This window comes from Struthio camelus, chromosome 3, assembly GCF_040807025.1.
Source record: "Struthio camelus isolate bStrCam1 chromosome 3, bStrCam1.hap1, whole genome shotgun sequence".
Lineage (NCBI taxonomy): Eukaryota > Metazoa > Chordata > Aves > Struthioniformes > Struthionidae > Struthio > Struthio camelus.
In genome coordinates, this window is record NC_090944.1 from 79,727,082 (window position 1) to 79,754,807 (window position 27,726).

Here is a 27,726-nt window from a genome sequence, read left to right on the forward strand (position 1 = left end):
GGTTATATCTCTGGACATATGAAGTCATTTGTCTGGCATTTGTTACACATCTCTAAATGAAGTACTGTCTGATTTTATAGTGACCATAGATCAGTTAGCTTTTTGCTATAGCCTTATCTTCCTTAACTGCTCCTGTTATTATCCTGGGAATATGAAAAAGTATTGAGGCCTACAGTAAACATAGCATGACAAACTGGAAGGCTGCCAAGGGTCCAATAAATAACTAGGAAATAAAAGAACCACACAAGCAAGACATAGCCAAAAAAAAAAAAAGCATAAATTCTTCACATCAGAGTTCTTTACAGAGGAACTCAGGACGGTTTCTGCATTCCATTCTTTGCAGTGTGGAAGCCTGAAGAAGTATCTCAAAATGAAGTATCAGCTGAAAGAGCTCTAGAATAAATCACTTTTTTCTAATAGGAACAAATAGCAAGGACCAGATGTTATTCACTTAAGGGTTCTACAAGAACTCAATATGAAATTGCTGAACTAATAAACTACTGTGATGTATTATGCATTTTAAAACTGACTTTAGAACTTAAATAATAAGTGGCAATTGGGACTCTTATTAAAAAGAAAAACAAGAAAAAAAAAGAGAGAGGGGGAGCTATAGACCATTAATTCTGACTTTTGCAGTGGACCAATTAGGTGAAAGAGCAGAATGTGTAGATAGGTGGTGGAATATGAAAAAACGAAGAACTGACCCAGCATTTCAGAGGCCATCAGAGGAGCTAATGTGGAGGAAAGTGATCCAATTGTGACATGGTGCACTTCAGTTCTGAAAAACCTGTTGGACACTTTTCCTCACCAAAGGCTCTTAAACAAACCAGTGTGTCATGACATAAGAGAAAAATTCATTCATGAACTAATAACTGAATAAAAGATAGGAAAAAAACAGTAGGAATAAATAGGAAGTGGAAGGGAGGTTTCCAGTGATATCCTAGAAGGGTACTTGTCTCTTTTTATCTTTTTATCTTTTTATCTTTTTTAAGAGAGGCATATAGTGAAGTAACAATGTTTCTAAAGATATTCAGTTATTCCAAACAATCAAAGGTAGGCCAGATGCAGGGAAGATTTGATAGTATGAGGTGACTGGGGGATCAAATGATAGGTGGCATGCAAAGTTGATACATACAAAGTCACACACGTAACAGTGAACTCTAGCTGATCAGAAAAGAGAAGAATCTTAAGAGTCACTGTGGGTAATCCTCTGAAAACCTCCGTGTAGCATTCATGAGTGTTCAAAATGGCAATGAGAGTGCTAGGAAGGAGACAGTTAAGGAGTTACACAACAGTATTTATAAAATCATGACCAGCATGAAGAAGAGACTAAAGAGTAGTCATATTCGTATCACCTTGTTCAAATGTCATACTGAACAGTCACTATTCACTCTTTTTTTTAATCCGTGATATAAGAAATAGTTATGCCCAAATCAAATCTTCTACCAGATATGCCTGGGAATATTTTTGGGACACTGAGCTTTGCTGGCACAGAGCAGCTTGCATTTAAGCTAGTAAATTCTTTTGGCCTCCAAGACAGGATGACTTCTTTGCAAACTGCCTTTGGGGCATGACCCCAAAGCTTTCAGCTTTGCGGCTGAAATGTTCAGCGCCCAGACCCCGCCTGGGATCACTTAGAAGCAGGCTGGTTAGCATGGGCCAAACAGCCAGTCAGTAATGCCCGACTCTAAACTGCTGAATGGTTTAATAGTATGGACAAACTCCTTCAAAGGCCTGGGAATGCTTCTGGGCGGTTGTTTAACTCACTCTGAAAGAGCTTGGGAAGCCACCTCATCTTATACTGCCTGGAGTGGTAAAAGGAAGGCTTCCCTCAGCTCACTCCATCATTTGCACGTGTCTGCTGCTGGAGACAGATGGGGTCCTGCTCTGGTTGGCCCTTGGGTTTTAACCTGCACAGTTAGTTCTTGGCACAGAAGGGATGCACGTGCTTTGGATCAAAGCACAATTCTGTCCACGTATGCATATTTTTGAATAATAAACTGTCAGGTTTTCCCTTTTTTAATTAAAAAGAGCACGTATTTTTAAAAGTGGTCAGTTAATTAATTTGAGAGCCTTCAAGGTGATTTTTTGGTCTCTGTTGATTGCACAGCATTTTTTAAAGCCGAGCTGCAAATATAAGGCACACTATGTTAATGAAAGTGCACTGTGATCTGAATATAACATTGCAAACAGACAAGAAACACAATTATTTTTATTAAATAATTACAATAAATATACAGAGGTTATGTAATAATGCTACTTACTGCAAAGCACTACCAATGAACATTCATATCTTCTGGAAAAAAAACAAGACATTTTACTTATCTTTGCTAATGCTCTGCTAATAAGATTTGCTTACTTATATCCTTAGACCATCACAGCTACAATAACATTACTGCTGCTAAAAATATTTACAGTCAGCTTTGCTCGTTTAATTCTTGGGCTGTAAAAACTCAAAATACCTCTTAAAATATTAGGCTAATTGTTGGCAAGTTATAATTTTCTACTTGTGAACTTCATTCTGTTCTAAGTACAGAAGAAATAATGATTTTAATTCATTAAGTAAATTCTGTGAAAGCTAATGACCTCATGACAAAAGTCATGAAACTATGGCTTTAGGTTTAACTGAATGTATTTCTCTTTATGATTGACCATTTGGGACTTTTCAAATATTGTCACTCAATACATTTCAAGTTTGTGAGGCTGGGGTACGTGAGCAGGGCAGACTACTCGGGACCTGTCAGGCAGTAATGAAACTGTATGATGATAATCCATTTGCTTTTCTGGTGTGTATTCTAAGTTAAATTCTGCCAAACAACTCTCTAAACAATACTGCTATGTAGCGCAAAACAGCATGTCAAACTCTCTTCTGAGTTTGGCCTGTATGTCATGCTATTTAAAATTTAGATGAAAAGTCTTTGTCTTGGGATGATGAAGACTCTGGTTTAAACTTTACTGCTGACTATGAGGACATCCTGCTAAGTTAATATAAAATTAAACATTAAATCCCTATGACAGCATAGTGCAGTTTTCAACAGAAAGGGAAAAAAAATTAAGGCACTTCTACTATGTCTAGTTACATATTCTGCAGATATAAAGGACTGGATATTTAGCTGCAACACATTGATCAAACTCAAGTAGCACTACTTCAGTTTACAACTCACAAGGATTTGGCCTTCAGTCTTTATTATGCAGACAATGGCAGAAACACAGTTTCACATGGAAGGCATATTCTGTCGCACACGTTTTAACAATGAGAATAAGAAATACAGTGTGGCTACAGAAATAAAAAACTGCTCCATACAGTTTTATTTTAGAATACATATGAATTCATCAAAGCACTTTTTCGCCCCTGTTAACTACTGATGATATATTTACAAAGCAAATAACGAACAATGGCTAGAAAATAGCATTGCACCACAAATTATCTACATGGATATTTCTATATTTCATACTAGAAAACACCTAAGATGGAATTTACTTCAGTACAATGTTTCTTTCATAAATTTTAATGTGTTTTAGTAGCTAATACAAAATAGAGATGCAGACTGCATTACATTAGTAAGAAAAGCAAACATATTATGGACTTGGTTAAGAAAAACGTTTCCTAGCAAAAAGTAACTTTTCTTTAAAAGAGCTAATCTGCTCTGAGCACTTCACATAGGGACTGTAGACAACTTACATTTCATATAGTTACATTTCACAGAGTTCCTTTCATCTTGAAGGATCCCCAAGTGCTTTACAAAAAAGAAAAAGTTACACAACTTTGAAATGTTGCTGATTGCACGGTGGAAACTTGAGAAACTAGGTCAAAAGGAATTCATCAACATCCTATGCTAGCTCTGAGAGGCTTGTAGCTATATTTCTATTCACACTGGAATTTACAGTAACAATCTTGTTTTGGAGTTCATTCTACAGTCGATAGCAACATGGACTAGATCAAACCTTTGCATCTTTTTTTACTCTTATCTCCTTTAGAAGTGGCAGCTCACTGCTTTGACTGTAAAAGTCTTGTTTCTATGCAAGAACTGGAAGAGGAAGTTGCAGCTTGGCGTTTTTTCAAACATGCATTGGAAGAATTATTCTCCTCTGAAACTGTGGAACGAACACAGGAAAGACCACCTCTTGAATTGCAAAGGTGCTGTTCTAGCTGATCTCATGAGACGTTTCCACATAAGTAACCTGCACAGAAAACACCTCTACAAAGAAATTTTCAAGTGTAAATCTAGTCCCCAACAGTATTACAATTCCATCATTAAAAGTTCACGTCTTTTTCAAACTATAACCGTCTATTGTTTGAATTTTTGTTTCCAACCTGTTAAACCCTACTGTAACTGCTCAGATCATGTCAGATAGCTACAGGTAGAGCAGCTTTGTGTTAGACTAATGCATTCCTGGAAAACATGTATGTTTTGAACACTGATGCTTAAAAAGCCCCTGAATCTCTTGGCTCTGCTTGCTACTAAATTTCACGCTTGTGTTATGTGCAGTGCAGAGGTGCTGCAGAAGTTTTGACAGACTGGAAAAGCAGGCACTTTCCTTTGTGTTTTTTGAGGGAAAGTGTATCCTACACTTCCCCACAGCATACTGCACAGACACGCTGTTGCACTGGTTTGCAATTGCTTTGAGCTATGCGGCAGGAGGCCCTGTCACGGCAGTGGAGTGGTTTCAGCTTCTTGAAGTTCCAACTGAAAGGAAAGAAATTGCAAATACAATGAACAATTACTTGATTTCTTCCCTCCCACAAGGCTCTCTGTACGTGCGTGCGTGTGTGTGTGTATTTGTGCTTAGGAGGAATTTACTTCTCATTTGCAGCTACTGTGCTGCTGTACAAAGCCGAACAGCTAGCCCAGGTGCTAGGGGCAAGACTACTCTTCTGTTATAAAACAGCAATGGCAGAGGGAATGATTACAGGAAAATGTTCATGTCTGATTTTTAAAGGCAAAGGCACATCAGCGTATCTGAAAAGCTGCCTTACTTGAATGGGAATTCAGACCAAGCCAGTTTTTTTTCTTTCTAGAGGCGAACCCACTATCAGTTTCATTAACATGGAACGACTTCACTCTCTTGCAGCAACTGCAGGAAAGTTAGCATTTCAGATGATGCATTAATAGCTTTTCTGTGGTCAAATCAGTAAATTGGCCAATGCTTTATTCCGAATTTTGACTTGCATTTAAAATCTAGTTTAAATTCTGAGATGGAATTAAATCAGACCCCCAACAAATCCCCCGCCCTGTGTGCTCTTGCTGTCATGTTAAGTTATCTTCTTACCTTGGCGCAATAGTACTACAAATATTTTCATCTGCATATTAGGCACCATATCCTGAAAGTCTCCAACCTTTTTGCTGTCTATCAGGTGCTGCCCTGCAGCCCTAGAGCTTGTTGGACACAGGGTGGGAGACTGTCTGGGTAAAGCGTTGGTGGCATGGGAAGCAGAGTCACAGATCAACCTTCACTGACACAAGAGAGGGGAACGTGTTGCTATATCAGTAATGGCACACGGGTGAGGGTTTCAGGGCAGGAGGAAGGAAGGCACATTTTATAACTGGATTGTTTTCTGAGTACTTTCAGCAGAGCGAAGTCTGTTGGGACTGATTTAAGGAAAGATTTCTCCAGTATCAAAACATAACTCAAATGCATGTTCATTTTAAGATGCTATGATCAGGGAGTTTTTGTATTCTATATTGGGAATGTTCTTCCTTAGCCCTTTTTGGCCAGAAACTTAACTGATCCTAAATCTGAATGTCCTTTCCTTTTGGAGAAGTCTAGATTCAGAAATGAACTTTAAAGTTCATATTCACTTACCTTTATGAACTGGATAAGGTGTAAGCATTTCTATTTTAGGTTTTTTTTTTTTGCATATTTTTGTTTGTTTTCAAACCATTAAACTTTCTATTCTATTAAGGAAAAATTGAGGTGTTCTGTTCCCCATTTATTCACAATTTGATAATACTACAAATGCATGCAGCCTTGGAAGATTACTTAGTTCTTGTCCTCATAGCATAGTTTACTTGTTTTCTTTATGAAATAGTCTGACACATTCTCTTTTCGCTGTTACCTAAAAGATTCACAAAGTGCCATGTCAATGCAAATCAGCTATAAAAGAAAGCCTAGTTTTAAGGATCTCCTGAATTTAGCGATAGGTTATAGATATATATAGTATTATTTACAAAGGAGATGTGCCCATTTTCTCATAGTATATAGAAAAGCCATTCTCTAATAATGTAGGCAGATGGGAATCTGCCAAGGCTTGGGGCTAATGAATCTGCCCAACTTTTGCCATGTTTCTACATAGGACCCTCCAACATGCCCCAACACTGTTTGCGATCTGCCATATAGCACTAGGACAATTAAAATGTTACAAAGTACTTTCTTCAGTTAATTCATCAGAGTGAAACTGGCTTTCAAATTTTCCTTGTTTCAGCTCAAAAATAATTTTCCTATAATCCAGTGTCCTTTTTATTTCTACATCTTGGATGCCAAGCCAAGTAATGAGGGCAAAGCTTTCAGGACTGAACACAAAAACCAGAACTTCTGGTTTGTGAAGATAACTTATAATAGCTCAGGCCTTATTTTCAGAATGTGAGGAGGACTTGCAGCTTCTATTAAGGCATTTAGAAACTTCAATGGTTAAGGAGAAAGCCTCAGAAACTGAAAATACAAAAAATGGCTACAGAAAACGACTTAATATGCCTGCAAATGTGCCTGAACATAATTTGCTTAGTTGCTTGAACGCTTTCAGGTAAGACTCTTGTGAAAACTTAAACGGCTCACAAAGAAAATAATTCATTTATATGAATCTAATTTCTCAGATTTCTATTATTATTAATAATCCATTTTTTCCTGAGTGTATGCGATTTTCTGTGTTATTAACAGCAACAAAAATAAAAGGTATTTGAAAAGATACTTCTCAGGAAAAAAAGAAATATCAATGTATCTTAAATTCAAGACATGTTAAAGCATTTCTCAATCTAAGAGATAACGCAGAGAGTTTCTGTGCACCTGGAGTAAACAGCTATTTCAAAATATTTGTTACAGGTCTTTGCTATGAATCAGGTTAGTACCAATGACATCAGTACAGTTTAGTCATTTGCAAAAGCTGCTATCTGGTCCTTCACTAGAATTCCCTACCAATATTGGGATTGACAGAGAAAAGTTCACAGTAAGCAGTTTTGCTTTGCAAGCAGATTTTCCAAGGTTCTGTCATTCCCATTCTGTTTTTCCTCTTCACGCAAACGCGCTTAGAAGATTGCATGTGCTTCCCCGAAAATTAAAGTGAGCCAAGCCTTTAAGCTAGTAAGTTTACATAAAGCTGACTGTGGAACAAATGTAATCTGTGCATTTTGTCACGGCAAGATAGTTGATTGTCACACAGGATATATCCTCCACAGATGTGAAACACGTCAGTCTTACAGCACTTTCAGGTTTTACATGCCTGACTAGCCGCTGCCTTTTCTCTCTTAGAAATACTTTGCTTCGCTGGACACGTACTATTTTCATAAATGCTCACACCATCAGTGTTATGGATCAGATGCTACTTTGTGCGTGTGAAGGGAGCTTCATGTCTGGGGAAAGTCAGAACTTATTTTGTTCTTCCAGTTTTCATAAACACTGATAAAAAAAAATCAAACTCTTAATCCAGACAAATCTTAACCTTTGCATGAAGATCTTTACAATAAAGCCCCAAAGCCATAAAATAGGGTCAAAAGTCATTATCTTAGCGCAGAATAATATCAGTGATTTGTGCTGTTTCCTCTTACTGCTTTTGCGCTGATAGAAAACTTGGTTGTCAGTTCCAGCAGTGAATGCTTATTTGAAGTGCTTCAAGAGCGTGAGGTCTAAAGCTGCTGAGCTCCTGAGTGCTTGTAGTTCTCATTAACTTCTGCAGGAGTAAAGAATTCTCACTTGGCAAAAAAGCAACTTGCTGAACATCTGTTTCTTTGAAAATAACTTGAACTGGGCTGAGTAGCCCTACACCCTTGCAATTGTAATTCATACCAAATCATCTCCAAGGCCTTGCCTATACAAGAAAGCACTTGTCAGTATACTTAGATCAATAGAGATATTCTGGCTAGACCGTCTTGTACAGAAACCACTTGCCTGTGAAAAGACTGCTCTGTTAATAGAATTTACAGTAGCTGTTTGAGCAAACAGAAAAAGTGTGTGTTTTTTTTTCCTCTTCTGGGAGCAAAACCTGCTCCCAGAACTAGGACTTTCACTACTTAAAAAAATTAAATTAGATGTCATATTTATAAGTACTATCCCAGAAACCCTTTTTAGTGTAGATTAGTCCTACGGCCTTTGTGGTCACTCTGATATTAAGAAAAAATGTTGTCTCTTACAAAAAATTTTGCTGAAGAAAAAAGTTAAATGAAGTTTTTAATATTCAGGTTTGACCATGGTTTGATGTGAATATATTCCAAAGACTTTGCAGAAGGTGAGAAAGCCTGCCTCCGCCAGCTGCTGTGCTAGCCCAGGGAGCACTGCGGTGCAAATGTGCAGGTCAGCATCCAGAGAGCAGACCTGGCACAAAGAAACCACTGGCAGCAGCAGCCGAAGCAAGGACTGCTGCCATGGTGGTGAGGGAAATGAAACTGGACTCGCTTATGGCCACTTCAAATTCTCTCAAAAGCCAAACCATGCAAAAAGACACATCCACCCAGCTATGGGGACATAAGTTTCCAAGTGCTGTATTCTCCGTGGCCCTGGGGAAAACAGATAACTAGTTTTCAGGAATAGCTACAAAAGTAATCAAAGCTGGGCAGTAAAAGAATTTCTTACAGGTCTGATTATGCTTTTTTGTTCCATATAGACTGGCTGTTTGCTTCAATTTTCTCCCTTACTGCCTCACTCTGACCTCATTCCTAATTTTCCTCTTTCTCCTCTCGCACTCTCCTTTTCCCATCAGCATCTTGCCCTTCAATTCTCTTCACATGTGTGCTATCTCTTTTTACCTAATTCCATAACTGTTCCTTGAAGACCCCCCCCCCCCACCACCAATTCCCCGCCACACAACTGTGTGCCTAGCTTGCTCCCTGCTGCCATCGTAAAACTCACTTCACTTGTTTGGTCTATCCCGCCTTGGCTGACTGTCTCCCTTGTCAGCACGGGCTGAAACAGCTCTGTGGGCAGGATCATCATCTAGTCTGCGTTTGCTCAGTGCACAGAAAAATAGGACCTTATCTCAGGCAGCCGCTAGCTTACTAGAAAGAGTATAGAGAAGCATAACTAAACACAGAAAATGTGTGCATGCAAACTACACTGTAAAACCTGGAACTGCACTAAATACAGCTATAGATATAATCCTATTGTAAGACGCATGCATAAAATTGACTCCACTGAGGGTAACAAATGCATTCTAGAGAGCTGAATCTCTCTAACAAACATTTATTATGCATAGTAAATACTATATGTATATACATATATATATGTGCGCCTATGGCAAGATTGGCGGTTCTGCTCCATCACCAAAGCGTGTTTAAGACTGAACAGGACAGGTTCTAACCCATTTCACAGGCCAGTATGATGTGTATAAATCAGATGCTGGTGAAGGAACACACCAAATGCAGATGTTTATTAAACTTTCCCATCCTGTTTTTAGACTGCTCCTTCCTCTTCTGGTGCAACCACAATTTTGTCTGTTTGGTTATGGTAACGTCCTGATTTTGGATTCCTGCCATCAGCCCTCGGTCTCAATAAGTGATAGGTATACTATTTCTTTCAGGAGGATCCATTCACTTTGCACCTTGAGAAGGCAGCTAGCTTGTGGCTGAAATGGCAGCAGTGAGAAACTCATACAAGAGCAACTTAATGATACTGCTGATGCAAGGAAACTCTTTTTAAAGGTAATGTGGCAAGGAATGAACTAGGCTTGTGCCTCTTGTTCTTCTTTTTAGTGAATTGTGGAGAAGACTCAGAAGCTTTTTCTGGTGCTTGTTTTGTGCTTAATTTCAGGAACATTAAGATTCACCTTCATGTTTTGCTTGATGTTTACTGAAGGATGCGGACTGGAAACTCTCAGACTAATCACAGGAACATAAATGTTGAATACACAACAAAAGAGCTTATCTCCCAAAAGCTAAGCAAAAAATAGCCTGGATAAAAAAAAATCTATTTCCCTTGGTATCTGCTGTGTCACGAACTCCTACTTCTCAAAGGCTTTTTTCTACAGGGAAATATTCTCTCTATACCTTAAACAGCACAATACTCCTTAACATGTCTGTCTGTCTGTCTGTCTGTGTGTGTGTGTGTGTGTGTGTGTGTACATATATATACCTATCTGTAGAAAGGTGTTCAGACTAGGCGAAAGTATTCCTATTTGGAGAGTGAAATGAAAGGTGTCAGCTGAAAGCATATTTATAACGCTTTAAGTAGTTGAGCTGGTTTAATTACCTATGCAAATGTTATCTTTTTACATATGTTAAAAAAAGAAAAAAAAACAATAATGAACCCTAGCCAACACAGATAAATATCTGGTACAAGAACTGCACGTAGACAAGCCTTTGTCTACTTCTTGAATGTCTTCCGGGACAAACAGGACCTTCCAGGCCTTTTTTGTAAATCATAAGAATCAAAAAGTGTACAAGCACAGTTTCTTCTCTTTTCAATTCACTGTTGAAATGGGAGAAGAAAAAAGATTTACATCTTGTCCCACCACTGTCTCCTTCAGTAGACAAGGAGTATGAACACAGAAATCTGTGATTATTCTCCCAACAGCTCTAACAGAGTCATCTGTTGTAAACATACTGCAATGAAACACTGCCTCTGGTTTGTGCACTGTGTAGGCAAGCACACTGGACCCGACCAGGCAAGGTACCTTTGAAAGCCCTCAGCTTCTGGGCACCTACGAGCTGAGATCAACCAGCACCATGCAGGACCGGGGCCTCAAAGTATGTGTATGCCAGCTACAGAAATAACCCTGAAGGCATTTATGCCTTCAAATAGCTACAAATCAGTATAAACTGTAACTTCAGAGTACATGTCATCTCCAAGCGGGAGACCTGGATCCAGAGATGACATCTCCACTGCTAGTCATACCTGATGGTTAGTCCTGTCCACAGTGTTGGCAGTGGAAGCATGGTCACGAGTGTTTTGTCGGACGCGGGTGGAGTTTTGCTGCTCAATGGTGGAGGAAGTGGGGATGCAGAACTCTCTGAAACATCTTTTGAAATTCTCATCTAGAAATGCATACAGGACTGGATTAAGGCAGCTATTTGTATACCCTAGAGCAATACAAAAGTGCCAGGAGACAGTTTGGAAAGTAGTTTCTGGAATGTTGACCAGGGCTTTAATGATGACATAAATGTGGATGGGAGTCCAGCACACGATAAACACCGCCACCACCACCAGAACCATTCTCGTAATTCTTCGCAGGTTCCTGTCCTTCTCTTTGGAGCCAGATAACATGCGAACACTCTTTAGGCGTAAAATCATCAGCCCATAGCACACAGTAATGATCAGGACTGGCATGATGAACGCAAAGATGAACACACAGATTTTCAGGAGGTTCTCCCAATACCAAGCAGGGTGGGAGAATGTAAGTGTGCAGTCAATAGATCCTAGAGAAAAAATAAAACAACAGAGAAGATGAGCAGGTCAGTTTTTCATTTGCTTTCTTTAGTCTTTTTTGATCAATGTTACAGGCAAATGAATGAAAATTTACTAAGTAAAACACTTCTAGAACATAATGTTGCAAAACATATATGATGCTTTAGTTAGAACACCAAAACCAAAGTAACTTGTCTTTTGCATGTTATTGCTTGGGATTTGGTGTATATTTGACAGAAAATGAGCTGAATTGCCATAATTGCTCAAACTTTGATTCACTTTCACTTTCAATATAAAACCTGGTGGAAAAAAGATGGTTTAGCCATCACATCTACCATCAGTTGGGCCTTTCAGGGCATTGGGGAAAAAGGATGACATGACACTCGGGTAGCTGCGTTTTGGGGATTTTCACTTGAGTTGATGCTGTTACTTCGTGGAAGGTCTTTGAGCACCAGCAATCCAAAATGTACTATCACTGCTGTTTCATGTCATGCCAGACTAGGTACAAAACAGCCATGACTGCCAACTTCCATGGAAATATCTTGGGTAAAGCACAGGCTTCTGTGTACTTTAGGAGAGGGGTGGATAACCCTGTGTAGCCAAAGGCAGGCTGGTGGGCAGGCACTGATGCTGGCTTTCCCAAACGCTTCACTGACTGTGGGGAGCAGTGGGACTAGTGTCCATCTACAGCAGGAAGTGAGGAGCTCCCTCATATAACAGAGATCTTGTCTAGTGCTGTGTTTAGTCAACTAGACTGGCGCTCATCTAAGTGAAGAGAAAATGACTTTGATTCAAGGGATAAGCCATGTGAAGGTGAGGAGGCACTCCTTAGAGGACTAAGCCTCCAAGCTTCCAGAGAGCAAAGAAACAGGAGGCAAAATCATACAGGGTTTTTCTGTGCCTAGACAAAAGGAATAATTTGTTGATTGGTCTAGAACAAAAAAAGACACCTTGTACCGAAAGGTGCCTATAACATTATTGAGCCTGTGAGGGCCTGCTGTAAAAATTCTTAGAGGAATTCTTAGCCTGTTTGCATTGTCAGGTTGGAAGTCAGAAATTAGTTCAAAGCCTCTGCAATTAATAGAAACAATGCAGTCAGGAGTTTAAACATTGAAATATTCAATTCATAAATGAAAGCTGGACTTACCATGCCTGTATTTAGTAGTTGCCATGAACATAACTGGTAGGCCAATGGCAGAAGAAAGAATCCAATTGCAGACATTGACAATTTTGGCATTTCTGGGAGTACGGAAATCAAGGGCCTTGACCGGGTGGCAAACAGCTACGTAGCGATCCACACTCATGGTGCAGAGTGTAAAGATACTGGTGAACATATTGTAGTAGTCTATGGATATAACGATTTTGCAAAGGATTGTACCAAATGGCCATGTTCCCATCAAGTAATTCACACTCTGGAATGGCAGAGTACTTGTTGCTAGAGCATCTGCCAATGCAAGATTGAAAATATAGATATTGGTGGCAGTCTTCATTTTCGTGTACCTAGAAAAATCAGCAAAGCGTGTGAATGACTACAACTAACAATATTAAATAAAATCAAGACCAATGCAACCTCTGTAAAAAAAAAAAAACAGGTAATCTGCAGGACAAGACACAAAAAGTGTAAAATGAAATATATAATGTGTCTTCTACTTTTAAATGTGTGATAACTCTTGACCTTGATCTCTTTAGAACATGAGTCAGCTGCAATGAACGGATGACAGGGATATGTACGGGACACGCTCGGGACCGTTCAGGTAGGGCCCAGATAAATGCAGACTTATTGCTGAATGCACCTAGGTAACTTTCATGATGAACATTTGAAGATGTACTGTCTTTGTTCTCTCATTTCATAGCACTATGAATGAGAAGCCATGAGTAACCTTAATTTTAATATTGATATATTTTTTTCTAATAATTTCCAAATAGATCCAAACTCTTGCTTTACCGCTGTCTAGAGAAAGTATGACCTAAGTATGGTATTTTGAAGTTTTAAATCAAATCTGAAATTAAAGTATTTTAGAAACTTTTCTTAGGGCAGCACCCCATTTATCCAATAGATTGTAATGCTAACTTAGGAAGAGGTAGATTCTGCAGGCATACATGTCTCCCTCCACGGGAAATTATTTAGGAAAAAATGTAGAGGATTGCAACGTGGGAGAGAGACACAATAAATTGCAGCTCTAAAAGCAGCGTTTTGGAAGAAGGGAGAAAATATTTTCTAGGCAAGTTGCTGGTGAATCTTGCAGAAGAGAATGAAAATAGCAACATTTTAATAATGACTTAAGTATCATCCAGAATGAAAAGGTTGAGCTAAGTCCTCTCTCTGCTGTATCCCTTCTTGTTGTATATCAAAAACGAATGGATTCTCCACAGACAGGACAAGAGAACCCGGATTAGCTAAAGCTGTGTCAAGAGAGCCAACTGGAGGTGTGGTTGCCTTATGAACAGCCTTATCCAGCTTGCTTCAAGCCTGATTTAATCAGCTCAGGGATCAACAGCATCAGGGGCAGTGGCACTGGAGCCTGTGCCAATGAGAAAAGCCAGTGCGGATCCTGGGTCCTCACCCAGGCTGCTAATCCATATTGCACTCTAAGACAACTGCCATGTCCTTATGGCTGGACTGGACAACAAGCTTAGAGACGCTGCTCTCTGCTGCTGCTATCCTGCCTGATTCTAGGGCAGTACTCTCCTAAGAGCACATCATTAAGTGATAAGGAGTTTTTATCAGTAATTAAAGCCATTCAGATGCTTTACAGCAAACGCTTGATACAGAGAGAAAAAAAAAAACCCAAACCAAAAATTAAACAATAGCAAGTGACTCTGAGTTTAGCATGTCAGAGAAAGGGAAGAGAAAAGCTCTGAATAACTGGAAATGGAAGAAAATTTCTTCATTGGGACTGCCATCGTCCTCATCCCGTTTAAATGCTAGGCAGTTTTCAGTTTTGCTGTCTCGCTTTCATTCCCGGTTTAAGCTAAAAATTCTTGGGCTTTCAATTATTCCATTTAATGGGCCCTACAGATTATTAACAAAGGATTTTGCCTGATATACTCTGTAATCCTTATATTTCTAATCACCCCGTTCTTATAAAAAGGAGAAGCAGAGCTTCTGTGGTAGTAGAAAGTATTTTACCTCCACAATTGTCTGATCAACAAAGCCCTTGAAATCCACAATATTCTTTTCAGTGCCTTCTTTAGGGTTTGGGTTTTTCTCTTTACTGAATACTTTAAAAATGTCTAAAGGACTTATTTCTAAAAAGTATATTTTGTTAAACATGAGTATTTGTCAAAATAAGTAGACTATCAGAGTCTTCGGGATCAGTTCTTTGTATGAACAAATAAATCGCTGAAGCAATTGATTAAAATAATTTTAACAGCATGAAAAAATAACAGTCCCTCAAAACAGAGCTCTTAGAAGCCCTCATCTTAGCTGTTACTATTTCTTTTGTTAAGGTATCAGCCTGCTTATGTGAGAAGGTGCACAAACATTCTGTCATCTAGACATAGATGTGTATGTGATAAGATTTCTATACCTCAGAAGGACTAGTTTTTATACAGAAGGAAAGTCTGTATGCCTTGTAATACCAAAAGTATTATGCTGATAAATGCAGTCTTTTAAAAGATATTTGTTTTCACACTTTCATTCAGGGCCACTGAAGAATCTATTTTGAAAAAAAGACTAAATAAAGAAAACGTTTTAAATGAAAACGTCCAAAAATCTGAACGCTCGTATTTAGATTACATTGGAATTTCAGCATCTGAAATGCTGAGTATATTGGATTTCGGATGACAATGAGGTGAGGGCAGAAATTAGCTTTGGACAACATTACTTCTATTTTCACAGCTCTGTTACGAAAGACTAATATAGCAACATAGTGATTCAATTTTTTGGTGAATATTCAGCTCGACATTGCTCTTGTTACATATTTAAATTAATTATGCTCATTACAATACTGACACCCATTGTCTACCCTGTCTTTTCAGTGCAGGTTTGTATCATGAAATATCTATTTTTATGAAGCATCCTTTGCGGTGGATGGAGATGATAGATCAGTTTTACAACAGTAAGAAAACTCTTTACATGTGTCTAAGGTTCTGTAAGGCAAACTCAGCCCTGCCTTTATCTTCAACCCAACAAAGCCAATCTGCCAAAAATATACTTGAAATTTGAAGATTTGGGTTGTAGTAGTCCACTAACTGGGAATTGCTTGAAATAAGAAAAAGCAGTAAGAAAAAGCATGAGAATCCTACTGAAATGTTCACTAAGCTCCTAGCACTCAAGGGTAAACAGAAATAGAAAGCCTTGAAATGACCTCTTCCACTGGCAGCCCATGGGCCAGTCATAGTCTGCAAAACAAATAAAAGGTTCATGACACACCCTAGCCATTGCACAAAGCCTAACAGGATCTTGAGTGGGAGCCACAAGCACTATCCCTCACTAACATGCGTCAAGAGACGTGAGTCGCCTGGGCAGCTCGCTCTTTCTACAAGCCACGGGGTACAGCTCTGCTTCTGGCCTGCCCTCACGAAGGGCTTTGTCTCCACCTGATCACCCCCAACCATGTTTCTTAAGAGTCTTTTCTGTTAATTCCCAATGGCTCAAAGGTAGAAGGCAAATAACATGAATGACCAACATATGCTTTCTTAAAAAAGTTATGAGGCTTTTAGTTCACGCTATGCTTTTTCTAAGCCTGATTGATGCACTTTGGAGACTGTCATCTGAGTCTTGTCCTTAGCACTTCTTGTACCAGGTGCAAAGCAGCCATGGTGGCGAGGGGAACGTTTAGCCCAATGAATATAGTGATACAAACCATTACAAATTAATCTGGAAACTACTCCTATCTGAACGGCACCAGTGAGGGGAAAAGCACAGTCTTTTGCACTTAGGAAACGGGCTGTCTATGATAGATTGGTAATAACTACTTTCAGCAGCACACATACCAGCTTTTGTCCGTGTAATACTAATTTGGAGACAAAGGCTGCTTCAACTAATCTGTGTTTAGGTTCAACGCAAAATACATAAAAAATTGGCTTAATTACAGGAGGTTTTTTGCAGGAAGCAGCCACTCACGAAGCTGGTTTGGCTGCTCCAAGAAACAACAGCCTGCAATTAGGAAACACACAGAAGTCCTGTACACAGACAACCCTACATAACTCTAGCTGATTCTGGAGGAGATTAGGTTAATGTTTCTGATTCACATTCTTCTTGCATAAATGACTTGTTAAACAGATGAAGAATGATTATGTGCATGCATTAAATTTGTTGAGGTCTCCTTGGGTGGCAAGATTAGAAGATGTGAAATATGCCTACTTGAAAAATTTAAATCAGCACTTATTTCCATGGCTGTTCTGGTACATCTTGTATATGCAACCCAAATATGAGTGAGAAAAAAGGATTTAAGGAAAGGTCCCTCTTGTTCTTTCTTACTGCAATTCATTTCTAGGAACTGAGATGAACTATAATGCAGATGTTTTCTTCATAATTATCTCAAAACACGGTCTCCTGAAAAATTTAGAAATATTCTAATATAATTATAGCAATAGTCTATACCATTGGATTCCTAAAACCAGAATTAAAAACTATCAGATTTCGAAGCCACTGGGCTGGAATTGCCATACATCCACAAATGTAGATTTCTAGCTGATTGTGAGAAATCCTGCACTGCAATTCCCTGAAATAAGTCACACCACACTTAATACTGAAGATATGGCTGGACCATGACTTGGTCAGGTCCTTAGTGCTTTCCTGAGAGATATCAGGTACTTTCAAATTTCATTGAGCCTTTAAAGCTTTGGGCAAAGGTCACTTCATATTCAGGCTGGTCTAGACATTCCCTTAAAAGTTTCCTCTGTCTGCCCATCTAATTAGCGTGTCTGACATTGAAATGGTTAAGTCTCAGATAGGCCACATCTTGGAAAGTACTTGCAGGGTCTCAAATGACACACTTCTGTGATGGCCATCCTGTTTAAATGCCCTTTTTTATTCTTTGCATGATAGTTGGGTCTCTGTGGATTGAAAGCATATGGCTTCACCTGTTTGGAGATTTAGTCTCTGATTTTTCTATTTGGGGATATTCCAGAAAGTTTACGCCTTAAGCCATCAAGCTTAAGCTCTGGGAACAAGCACAGAAATTTGTGTACAAACCGCATACATTATTATGCAGTCAGGCCACTCAGCATGGATGCGACATACAGTGGTTAAAAATCTACTCATCCTTTTATGTACTTCTTCTGAAGAGATTATATATATAAGGATGTAAATTGGAGTAACAGGCCTTCAGGGAAAACAAACGAACAACAAATAGAAAAAAAAAAAGACTCCAGCAGGCACAACACTGTAACAGAAAATGTTCACACTCAGTTATTAAAAAATTATGCTATTTGCAGCACACTCATGCCCTCCACTGATTCTGAGTTCGGGGGTAAGAATCGAACCGGGGAGAGAAACAATTTTTACTGTCTTTAAGAAAGAGCGTAGCAGTAATTTTTTTTTGCCCCTGACTCCCATCACCATGCTACAAGGTGACCACTGTGAATGAGCTCCAAACATTGTGCCCAAGCTCAGAGTCAGTAATGCAGAGCGAAAAAGCTGGATTCAATTGGTGAACACCAATAACATCACTACAGAGCAAGGGAAAGTTTATTTGTGTGCTTAAAGATAAAATTCATTTGGCTTTTCTCTCAGATCTTACGTGTGTTTGCAAGAGAGAAAAACTAACAAAACTCTAGGGTTGTGAAGACTGTGTTGGTGGTTTAGTTAGAGGGATGGAAAAATATACGAGCATCATGGATTGCTTTAGATGCCAAGATATAACATACAACAGGGAAATGGGCTAGACTTAAAATTGCAAGGCACATTTGGTTTTGAATGCTGCAAAGCCTCTAACTGCATTACGCTGGAGCAGCCTTCCCATTCCTTCCTCACACATCGCAACGTGATGTGCATTTTCTGAAGGAGTCTGTAGGTATGTGCTGAATGTGGAGCTGACAGGAGGACAGATAACTGCTGGACTGGGAGTTGCTTCACTTATTATCTCTTCTCCTCCTCATCTTCTTTCTCCCCACTTCCTTTTCTAAGTTTCTTTGTTACTTCATTCTCCTCCACAGCACATATGAAATGAACCTAAAGTGTCATCAAAGTTTTCTTCCCTTAAGTTATCTTCCTCGCATCCCTTGAATTCCCAGCTCTTGTTTCCTTGTACTGGGAGCGGTGTGAGGAATGTGCAGAGCCACCAGGTCTTGCCTGCACATGCCAGGTCAGGGAGGGAAGCAGCCCATGCCCCTGTCCTTAGTGGAGCATCAATGCAGGTCCCTTTCTCCTGGACTGGGAAAAAACCATCGATTTCATGATGAGCTCAGCTTTTGGGAGAGGGACAGCTAAACGAAAGCCTTTTTGGCAGAGGCAACTTTTTTCAGTCTCCAGTCCTGGTCTTTTGGGGAATGATGCGGTGCCAACAGACCCTCAGAGAGTCATGAGGGCATCTGACTCATCCTGCTTTGAATCAATTACAATAATGTGCTGGGCTTTGGGCTAAAATTTACTTGTTGCTTCTTTAATGGCATCTCTTCTTCTGCTTTTTTGCTACTAAGGGACATTAAATAGTAGTTCTCTTTCTGCTATTTATTTTGAATTAGTGGGCTTAGTCCCTTCGCAGAGAAAACAAAACAAAACAATGTATTTCTTTGGGAAAAATGGATATTTTGGGGAAGACGACTGGTCCTTTCCCTTGAGGGAAAAGATTTTCTGACTGAAAGCATTAACTAGCAAGGGCTTTTTCCCAAATAGAAGACATACTCTCTGCAATAGTCATAGCAGCTAGTTATTTTATTATTATCTTTCTCCCATATTATTTCATTCCTCTTTTTGTATTACATTTGCATAGAGAATGCTCTGGCAGAAATTTGTACAAAATACAGCTGACTTGATTCATTCTTTTTTCCACAAAGGGGGGAGGAACCAGCCAAGAATAGATGTTTATAGGTATACTGATATCTGCTTGCCATGCAAACTTTTAAGAAGTTGCAATGTACTATAACTCCTATTACCTTAATTTCTTTTCTTTTTTTCCCCCCTACACTTACAATAAAGAACTATTTAATTATAAAATAGAAATGACAGTCACATGTATGCTCAAACCCACTCCCATCAACTGCTGGAACACTGAACCCTCCCCGCTCCCTAGCCTAGTTTAAGAAGGGAACATTTATCTGCAAGTTATTCTAGGACTTAATCTCACCTGCTTGTTAAACCACCTTTAGCTTAGTTTCTGTGTGCCTAGTGGTGAGGCACATATGGGTCTGCAATAACAGTTGTTGCTTTCACAGATACTGCGTAACATGCCCCTGAGTGGGAAAAAAAAAACTACTAAAAAGGATAACTCTGACATATTGTCATTATCCAGCAGTGGATGCTTATTGTTAAGGTGTTTGCTTTGCTAGGAAGCCATGGAAAGGAAAATTACCAGTATCTTTAGCTTCTTGACTTCCTCCTGTATGCCTTCAGGGAAGTGTGATTGTGCAAAGAATCACTGACTGCATCTGTGATAACCTATGTGACATTTTTCTAAGAGGGACAAGTTAAAAGCTGTTTTCTCTGTTCTGATAACAGACAAAGATCTTCTAGGCGCTTGTTGCCTCCTCCTAGTTTGTGGATCGATCACCTCAGACAAGGACCGTACATGAAACACCCGTAGTTTTGGGAAGCCTGGCAGGAAGCTTTCTGAAGATGGCGTCCCCGCTAGGAGATGTGAGGGAACGGCAGTAGTCATCCCCTGTTAGGAAGCTATTGGAGCAGAAGCATGACACTCGTGGGAATGTCACAGAATATACAGGTAAAAGTAATGCTAAACACACCAGGATATCAGCAGCATCTTGTGAAGCTGGCGAATATGATCTGGGAAGGAATGATGGAGGTGAGATAAGGGAACTGGAGAGAGGCTTGGGGAAAGTAGATGCTGGAGGAAGGGGTGATAGAAAGATGGAGCATGATTGTCTTGAGAAGACTGGATGAAAGGTACCAGAAAGTGTGGAAGTGGTTGCCACGTGACAAAGATGAGATTGCAACTGAAAGTGGGGGGGCAAAGGCAGCTTTGAGATCATCATTTTATAAGGGGCATTTGGCAGACTGGCTTCTTGACTAGTGTTCCTGCAAGCAGTGCGTCCCAGGACTGAGAGGCAGCATTGCGCAAGTGAAGAAGAGGAAAAGATAACCTAATTGCTGTTCCTTGCCTCCCCCGTCCCCGCACCCTCCCCTACACACACACAACAAAGAGGCTTTTCTCATGCTGGGATTGCTCCAAACAACACAATGAGGAAGAGACACTCTCCTCAGTAGACACATACTTTTGTTTTGAAGATCTGTTCCTTTTCTAATTCCTGAGATACAAGATCTTATAGCTGATAATTGAACACATTTCAGCAAGAAGGTGGAAAAACTGTGCTATTTCATGTCTTTCACAGTTACTTGGCTAGTTATATTCTCTGTCATCTTTACTTTTTTTCATCATGCAAATTCAAAGGGAAATTTAAATAAAATAAAAAAAGTGTTTAACATTAAACAGATGAATGAGGATGCTTCTTCACATACTGTTAGGCTAAGTTATGGAAATCCTTGCTACTGAATATCATTACAACCTGGCTTTCAAGAGAAAGTAGAATCTTTGAAAAAAAAAGGTAACATCCCCACTTACACGACAACAACCCCAAACTTCATGGCGTTAACCAAACAAGGCACAGATGCTTATAAAAAGAACTTCTTTGAGACCAGATTAACTATAAGAATTCACAAAATTGTTGCTTTCAATGTTTTCTAAAATATAGTTGCAATGAGTGGATTTGTATTTTAAAGTGAAACATCAAGGATTGAAAACTAATTTCACTTAGAACTCTAATGAAAATAAATCTTTTTTGACAATGCCAATTAATCAATATATCCAGAACTTCCATCTCTGAACACTTACATAACAAATTTAGAATCTCTAAACAATGCTTCAGAATTCTGAAATTTACTTTAGAAAATGTTTACTTCAAAATGTCTTTGTTTAGGAGTAGTCATATTTGTCGCATTTTATTTCCAAACTTATTTTTGATTCTGATTTTTTCTGGCACTGCTGCATGGAAGAAATGTCTATAAAAAGCTATTGAATAAAATGTTGATGCAAACTACAGCTCAGAAAGTCCTGCTACAGACTTTTAGACTAGAGTGGGAAAGAGTCCCACTCGATACTCTTATTTCGTCTGCTCTTTGACTGAACACCAGCTATTATTGGCTGTGGTTGGAAAAGAGGTTAATAAGCTAGATGGACTGTGATGCTGAGCCATTTTGGCTTACATCATGTTGTGTTTGACATTTTTGTAAATATGTCACCTCTTCCTCCAGAAAAAAATTGTAAAGCTTATCAACAGTGTTCAATAAAAGCTATGCTTGATTATTTGAAAAAAATAGCGCAAGTTCAACTGAAATAAAATAGAGTATTTCAGGATCACATAGGCTCATATATTAGCTCATTAGTCATTAGCTTGCTAGTCATTACACATATAAACATGTAAACAACATGTGCTTACCATATTTTCTAGGTTTACCCATGTCATGAAAAGTTCGTACAATTTTACTAATTTTTATGAGTAAATTCAAAACATTCTGGAAGTATTTACCTTTTTTTTTCATGGAGACCATTATCAAAATAACATTCCAGGAAAGTTACGGAGGGATCAAAACAGCTTTTTCAAAAGAAATTGCATGAAAGGGAATGTTTTCTGGCCACCCCTACCCCGAAGAGGTCAGTGAGAGGAGCCAGCAGTGTACAGAGGACCTGCCCTGCCGCGGTGGGCGCGCTGCCCTGCAGGCAAGGGCTTGCTGCGACCACGGGGCCAGGCACCACGCTGTGGCACAAGATCTGGAAAGGGGTGCGTGGCTGCTCTCTCAGTGAAACTGGGGTTATTTTGAGGTTGCAGACCAATGCACTCTGGGCTGAATTTTGACTGTCGCCATATCAGTGTAATTTAAATGGAAAGGGAATACAAAGACGTCTTTTGTCTGCCTGGTTCCCTCGATCTTTGAGGAGGGAAAGGAGCAGCTCGCTAGTCAAACATTTGCCAACTAGCAGAGACTACACAGAGCAAATTTCTATCACAAAAGGTGTGCAAATAGAGACACCTGCCTTTCTGTAATGCAGGACAGTGTGGGTCACTTTCTGCGTTGTTCATTTAATTTAGCTTTGCTGTTCCTGCCCATTCATATTTTCTCCCAGTTCTGTCCCCAGATCTTCTCTGCCTTGTATTGGGAAGCAGTATAAATTAAAAATTGGCATTATAGGCTAAGGTTGCTGAGGTTAAGGTTGCTGTGGCTTTAGTTAACTGCTCTTATCAAGAACACTGAAATTTTTCCTTGCAGCCTGCTGAATAGGCAGGCCACCCATTAGCACATGCAATGCCATCCAAATGCAAAGAGGTTCATGTGGCTGTGGACAGGAAAGAAAGGAATGCATTTTATCCGTTTCTTGGTCTCTAGATTTCCCGATCGACGGTGTTACAAAGCATGCTGGGGGCCTTCTTTCACATTGCATCCACAACTCCATGTCGGCCTGTAAAGAAGAGCTTCTGAAAAACTTCCTTCACTTAAACCCTTTTCAATATTTGGATCTTTTTCAGTTTATTTCCCTAAATAGATTCTCTCCACTTCTTATATTGTAACCTCTTTCCAAATCCCTTACTTTTCCCTTTATTTGCACATATGTGAGAATATTTATTCCTCTTGAGATATCAATCCTTTTTATAATTGCAATTTCATCCCATATTCCCTCCTCCTTAGGAAAACACTCTTTTCCTAAGGTGCATGAGAACAGGGCTGAAGTAACCAGAGCTTTATTGTATCGTACAATCTTTCCAGATGAGAGTGTTTTTTCATCAGAGCTCTTTGTCCCTTCAAAACATTATTCAGAGGTTGTTCTGAGAAATGTAAAAAGACAGCTTTTAGTTTCGGAGCAGGAAGCTTTTTAAAAAAAAAAACAGAGTAATGACTGACTACAATGAAACAAGACATTTCTTTCCTCTTGTGAAGGATCACAGAGTACCTCAGGCACCTTTGTTTATGATACGTGACAAAATTAATAGCAAAGCAATTAAGGGATGAATCTTGACTTGAATGACTTTAAGGGCTATTGATTGAATTACGGTCATCTCATGGCACTTAGCATTGTGGAGGACTGGGACCTTAGAGAGCTATTCCACTCTTCCAGACATGCGATGCTGAAGATGTTCAGCTACAATTCTATTATAGCTTTCTAGCATTGTGCAAACTGCCTTAATCACAGGGCATACTCTTCGTCCCACTCTAATCTGTGACTAATATCCCATTGACTTGACTAGAGAGCAGGAAAAGCCTATAGATTATTGTGAAAATTAATTCATACCACATGGTACTAATTGTACTCTGTGCTGTCATACTCTGCAGCAGCTAGAAGTAGCATTTGCTGTTGACACAGGTGTAACAACACTATGTTTGTATTAATAATTAACATTTATATGAAATACGTGAGGAAAACTGATAATAAAAATTATCTGCAGATTATTCAGATGGTAGGAAGTTCATGGATGGCAATAAAACCTGACTATTTCTGCTGTCACTTAAAGGACTATTTTTATTCTCACTGAAGGAAACAGCTCAGTGTTGGTAATATGGGGTTCAACTTCATACATTGCAGATATATCATGTTGTAAATATTCTTTCAAGGAGGAAAGGCACCATTTGGGGAAAAAAGAGAAGAGTGGTTGAGATTGCATTAATTATATAGTAATATGTATATAAAATCATTGCTCCTTACACTGGAAATCTGGCCAAGGGAAAACGGGGCAAAGGACTTGTGGAATCTACATTTTCATATAGATAATGACATTACATTTCTATCTCCTTTTTGGACGTGTCCCCTTTTTGACTTCTGTTTCCTACAGCAAGGATAACATGGCAGCATTGTGGATCGGAAACGAGGGTTCCACGTCCAACAAGGACTTGCACAATTCTGTCTCCAAACTCATGGATCTGACTCATCTGGAAAAGCTGAAATGACTGGATGGAGTTTCAAGTTTATCTGTTTATAGGAATAATGCAATAGTTATTCCCCCAAAAATATTTCTAAAGAAGCTGAGATTATGGCGCAATGGCAACATGCAGCACTGGGTAAGAAGTCACTGTTGCTTTCACTGGGGCTAGATTAACAGAGGTGAGTAAGGGACAGTGTTTCAGATTTTTAAGCACCTGCCTCCCAACTCCTAGCATTTCCAGGGTAAATTAGGTATCCATCCTTGCTTTTAAAATCTGATTTCTAGTACCCTCAATCTGTCTCAAATTTAACATAAACTTCAAGACTTAGCTCTTCCTGAGCAGGTGTGGTGCAAGAAAAAAAAAGAAAAGGAGCTTTATATGACGTCAAATTCAGTCCAGTGAAAGGTTTGCTCCTATCTTCCGCTGGATCCAAGGATATATGAGCACATGCACTCATCATTTGCATCATGCATATCAACTGGGAATGACTGGGAATACTGGCATCTTAGTACACCTTGCAGCAGGAAATAAATAAAAAAGTTCCCTACTGTAGTGGAGGTAGACTAAACCTACAGAGAAGCATAGAAAGGAAATGCATTTTTGTGTTACTTAAACCACAGATCCTATTCAATCATAACATGTATGTTCTTCTTCATTCCAAATTGGTAAATAGCTGCATGATATTAATTGGGAAGCAACTCTGTCATATGGAAAGCTGCTCCTGCCGTTAAAGCACAGCAGACCTGCATTCAGTCTGTCTTTGCCATACAATTTCTGGATGGTGTTCAAGAAGCCATTTAATGTTCTTGTACTTTCATCTGTAAAATGAAAACACATTTTTGTTTTCTCCTATTACTTCTGACTTTTGTTTTTAGATTGTAATCTTTGGGAAGACGCTCTCTTTAAACAGGTATCTAAATGCAGGTGCCTTGTTCAATTTGACTTTGCAGTGCAAGCGTAATTCAGTTAATAAATAAAAGAAATATGAGCATACCACAGGTTATATCCAGTATATATACATAATCCCAGGGACAACTTGAGGCATATTTCTCTGTCGACAACCATCCTGGCTCTGTTATATTGTGCATCTGCTTTTTCTCGCAGAAGGATGCATACAACACTTGCTCAGACAATTGTAATCATGCCCCTGTTCAGAAGCATTTCTACAGCTGTATCTTAACATGCAAATAGCCTGTGTCTCAGGCTGACCAAAACCACACAGCAGTACAGATCTTCCCAGTGCTGTATATTTAAAATACAGCCTCTAAAATGTAGTTAAGCACTAGGTTTGTGGATTGCTACGGTTTGAACCACTGATGCATGTAATGTAATCTCTAGTCGCATTAGGTCTACAAGCCATGCTGGTTTTGACCTCCCCAACATGCTGCTACACACTGAAGGAACCAATCTCTGCTGTGCTGCAGCATCCTACCTTGAGCATTTTTCTTTTCTCTAGCTAGTGCTCCCAGTGCCGAGCGTGCCCTGAAGCCTCCCCGGTGCTGCTGGCCTGCGAGCAATGTCTGGCACCAGCCTCAGCTTCCACCTGTGAGGTCCCTGCAGCCGTGGCACCCGAGACTGATGGCTATGTGGCTGCTACCCTACTGCAGTGAATGTCAGCCTAGCTAGCCCCAGTGTGTTTTTAGAGTTCCCTATTACCCTGACTCCTTGGGAAATGTACAGTTTGAAGGGAAAAAGTGAAGGATGCTTTGAAAACTTGGGGAAACTGGGCGGCCTGGGGCTGTCCCGGCGGGGATGGGCGCACCCCAGGGCACTCCCTCCAGCAGCGCCCCGCTGGGCTCCGCTCGGCTCCCTGGCTGCTCTTCTCCGCGTCCCTCCAGATGTTGAAACCACGAGGAGCCAGGAAGGAAAGAGGCGCTGGGTGAGCCCCCGTGCCGGGCCGGGTCCCCGGGAGGTGGCGATGTTCCCCCACCGAAGCGGCCCGCCCCCATCCCGGCCGGGTAAAGGAGCCCGTTTAATCTCGCCGCCACTCGCCTTCCGCGAGAGGATCCCGATTTACCGCTGTGGGGTTTCTCGTGCGTGGAAGCCACAGACAGATGTGAGGGACCTGGGCAACACCTGGGCGCGCTGCGCGGCGGCGGCCGCCCCCCGCCCGCGGCTGGCGCGGGAAAGCTGCGAAATGGTGCAGCACTGCCGGATAGCTTGATTTCCTTATAGTGCGCGCGATCCTTTTATATACATCTATCTGTCTACACACATGTATACACAGACAGACACACACACACACACACATATATATATTTATATCTCAACGCCTTAGGCCGGGGAGCTATAAATCCAGAAGACAGAGGCACTTAGCCGTGACGCTGTCTGCATTTTGCTTGTTTGGGAGAGGTGAGGGGAAAGACGCGGGGATGTGCGCGAGTGTCTATACCCAGACGCTCACGGGTAGTGGCTACAGTCACTCCTGCCGCCCTCCTGCCTCGGCGGCCAGGTGTGACGTTCGCGCCGCTGCTCGCTCACGGCGCTCCCAGCCGCAGCCGCGTCCCCCCGGGGGCCGGGGCAGCACCTCCCCGGCTGCCAAGCGGCGCTGAGGGGCCGCGCTGCCCGGCCGGTCGTCACGGCCGCCGCCCCGTCTGAAGAGCTGCTCTCCCCGGCCACTCGCCCCGCAGCTTTCTCAAAAGCCTCCCTCCCCCGCGCCGGGGCAGGAGCCCCAACGCCCCGCCGGCACAGCCCCTTGCGCACGTCCCCCCTGCCCCGAAGAGGCCCCGGGGGGCGCGGCAGCTCCGCGCCCGCCCGCCCGACGGCAGCGGGGCCGGGGCGCTGCAGCCGACTCACCGGATGATGACATACATGACCAAGAAGTTGCCGAAGAGCCCCACCACGCAGACGACGGAGTAGAGGGCCATGATGGCGATGGCCGTGACCACGGAGGGGCCGCCCGCCGCGGGCGCGCAGGGCCCGCCGCCGCCCGCGCTGCCGTTGCCGCCGCCGCCGCCGCAGGGCTCGGAGCGGTCCCAGCCCGCCGCCGCCGAGCCGTTGCCCCAGGCGCCCGACGGCGCGGCCGGGCAGGGCGGCGCGGCGGGGCGGCAGGCGGCGGCCGAGGCGTTGGCGGCGAAGGGGGCCTCCAGGGCGCCGGCGAGGAGCGGCGCGGAGCCGTTGCCCAGCAGGTAGGCGACGGCCAT

General features: G+C 41.0%; 1 protein-coding gene and 2 long non-coding RNA genes across 3 annotated transcripts in view; 2 read left to right on the forward strand and 1 right to left on the reverse strand.

Annotated features, from left to right (window-relative positions):
* Positions 1 to 4,115, forward strand: part of LOC138066767 (uncharacterized) — a 10,073-nt gene extending 5,958 nt beyond the window's left edge. Inside the window, exon 3 of the long non-coding RNA XR_011140259.1 lies at positions 3,979 to 4,115. This is a non-coding gene — a long non-coding RNA (uncharacterized lncRNA). The remainder of the gene's footprint in view (positions 1 to 3,978) is intronic.
* Positions 999 to 27,726, reverse strand: OPRM1 (opioid receptor mu 1). The gene is made up of 4 exons (XM_068938674.1): positions 27,380 to 27,726; positions 12,695 to 13,047; positions 11,038 to 11,558; positions 999 to 4,688 (listed from the first exon to the last, which is right to left on the reverse strand). The coding sequence occupies exons 1-4, from the start codon at positions 27,724 to 27,726 to the stop codon at positions 4,650 to 4,652; spliced, it is 1,260 nt and encodes a 419-aa protein (XP_068794775.1). The 3' UTR covers positions 999 to 4,649.
* Positions 13,501 to 25,674, forward strand: LOC138066769 (uncharacterized). The gene is made up of 3 exons (XR_011140261.1): positions 13,501 to 15,341; positions 20,153 to 20,375; positions 24,493 to 25,674. It is a non-coding gene; the product is annotated as an uncharacterized lncRNA (long non-coding RNA).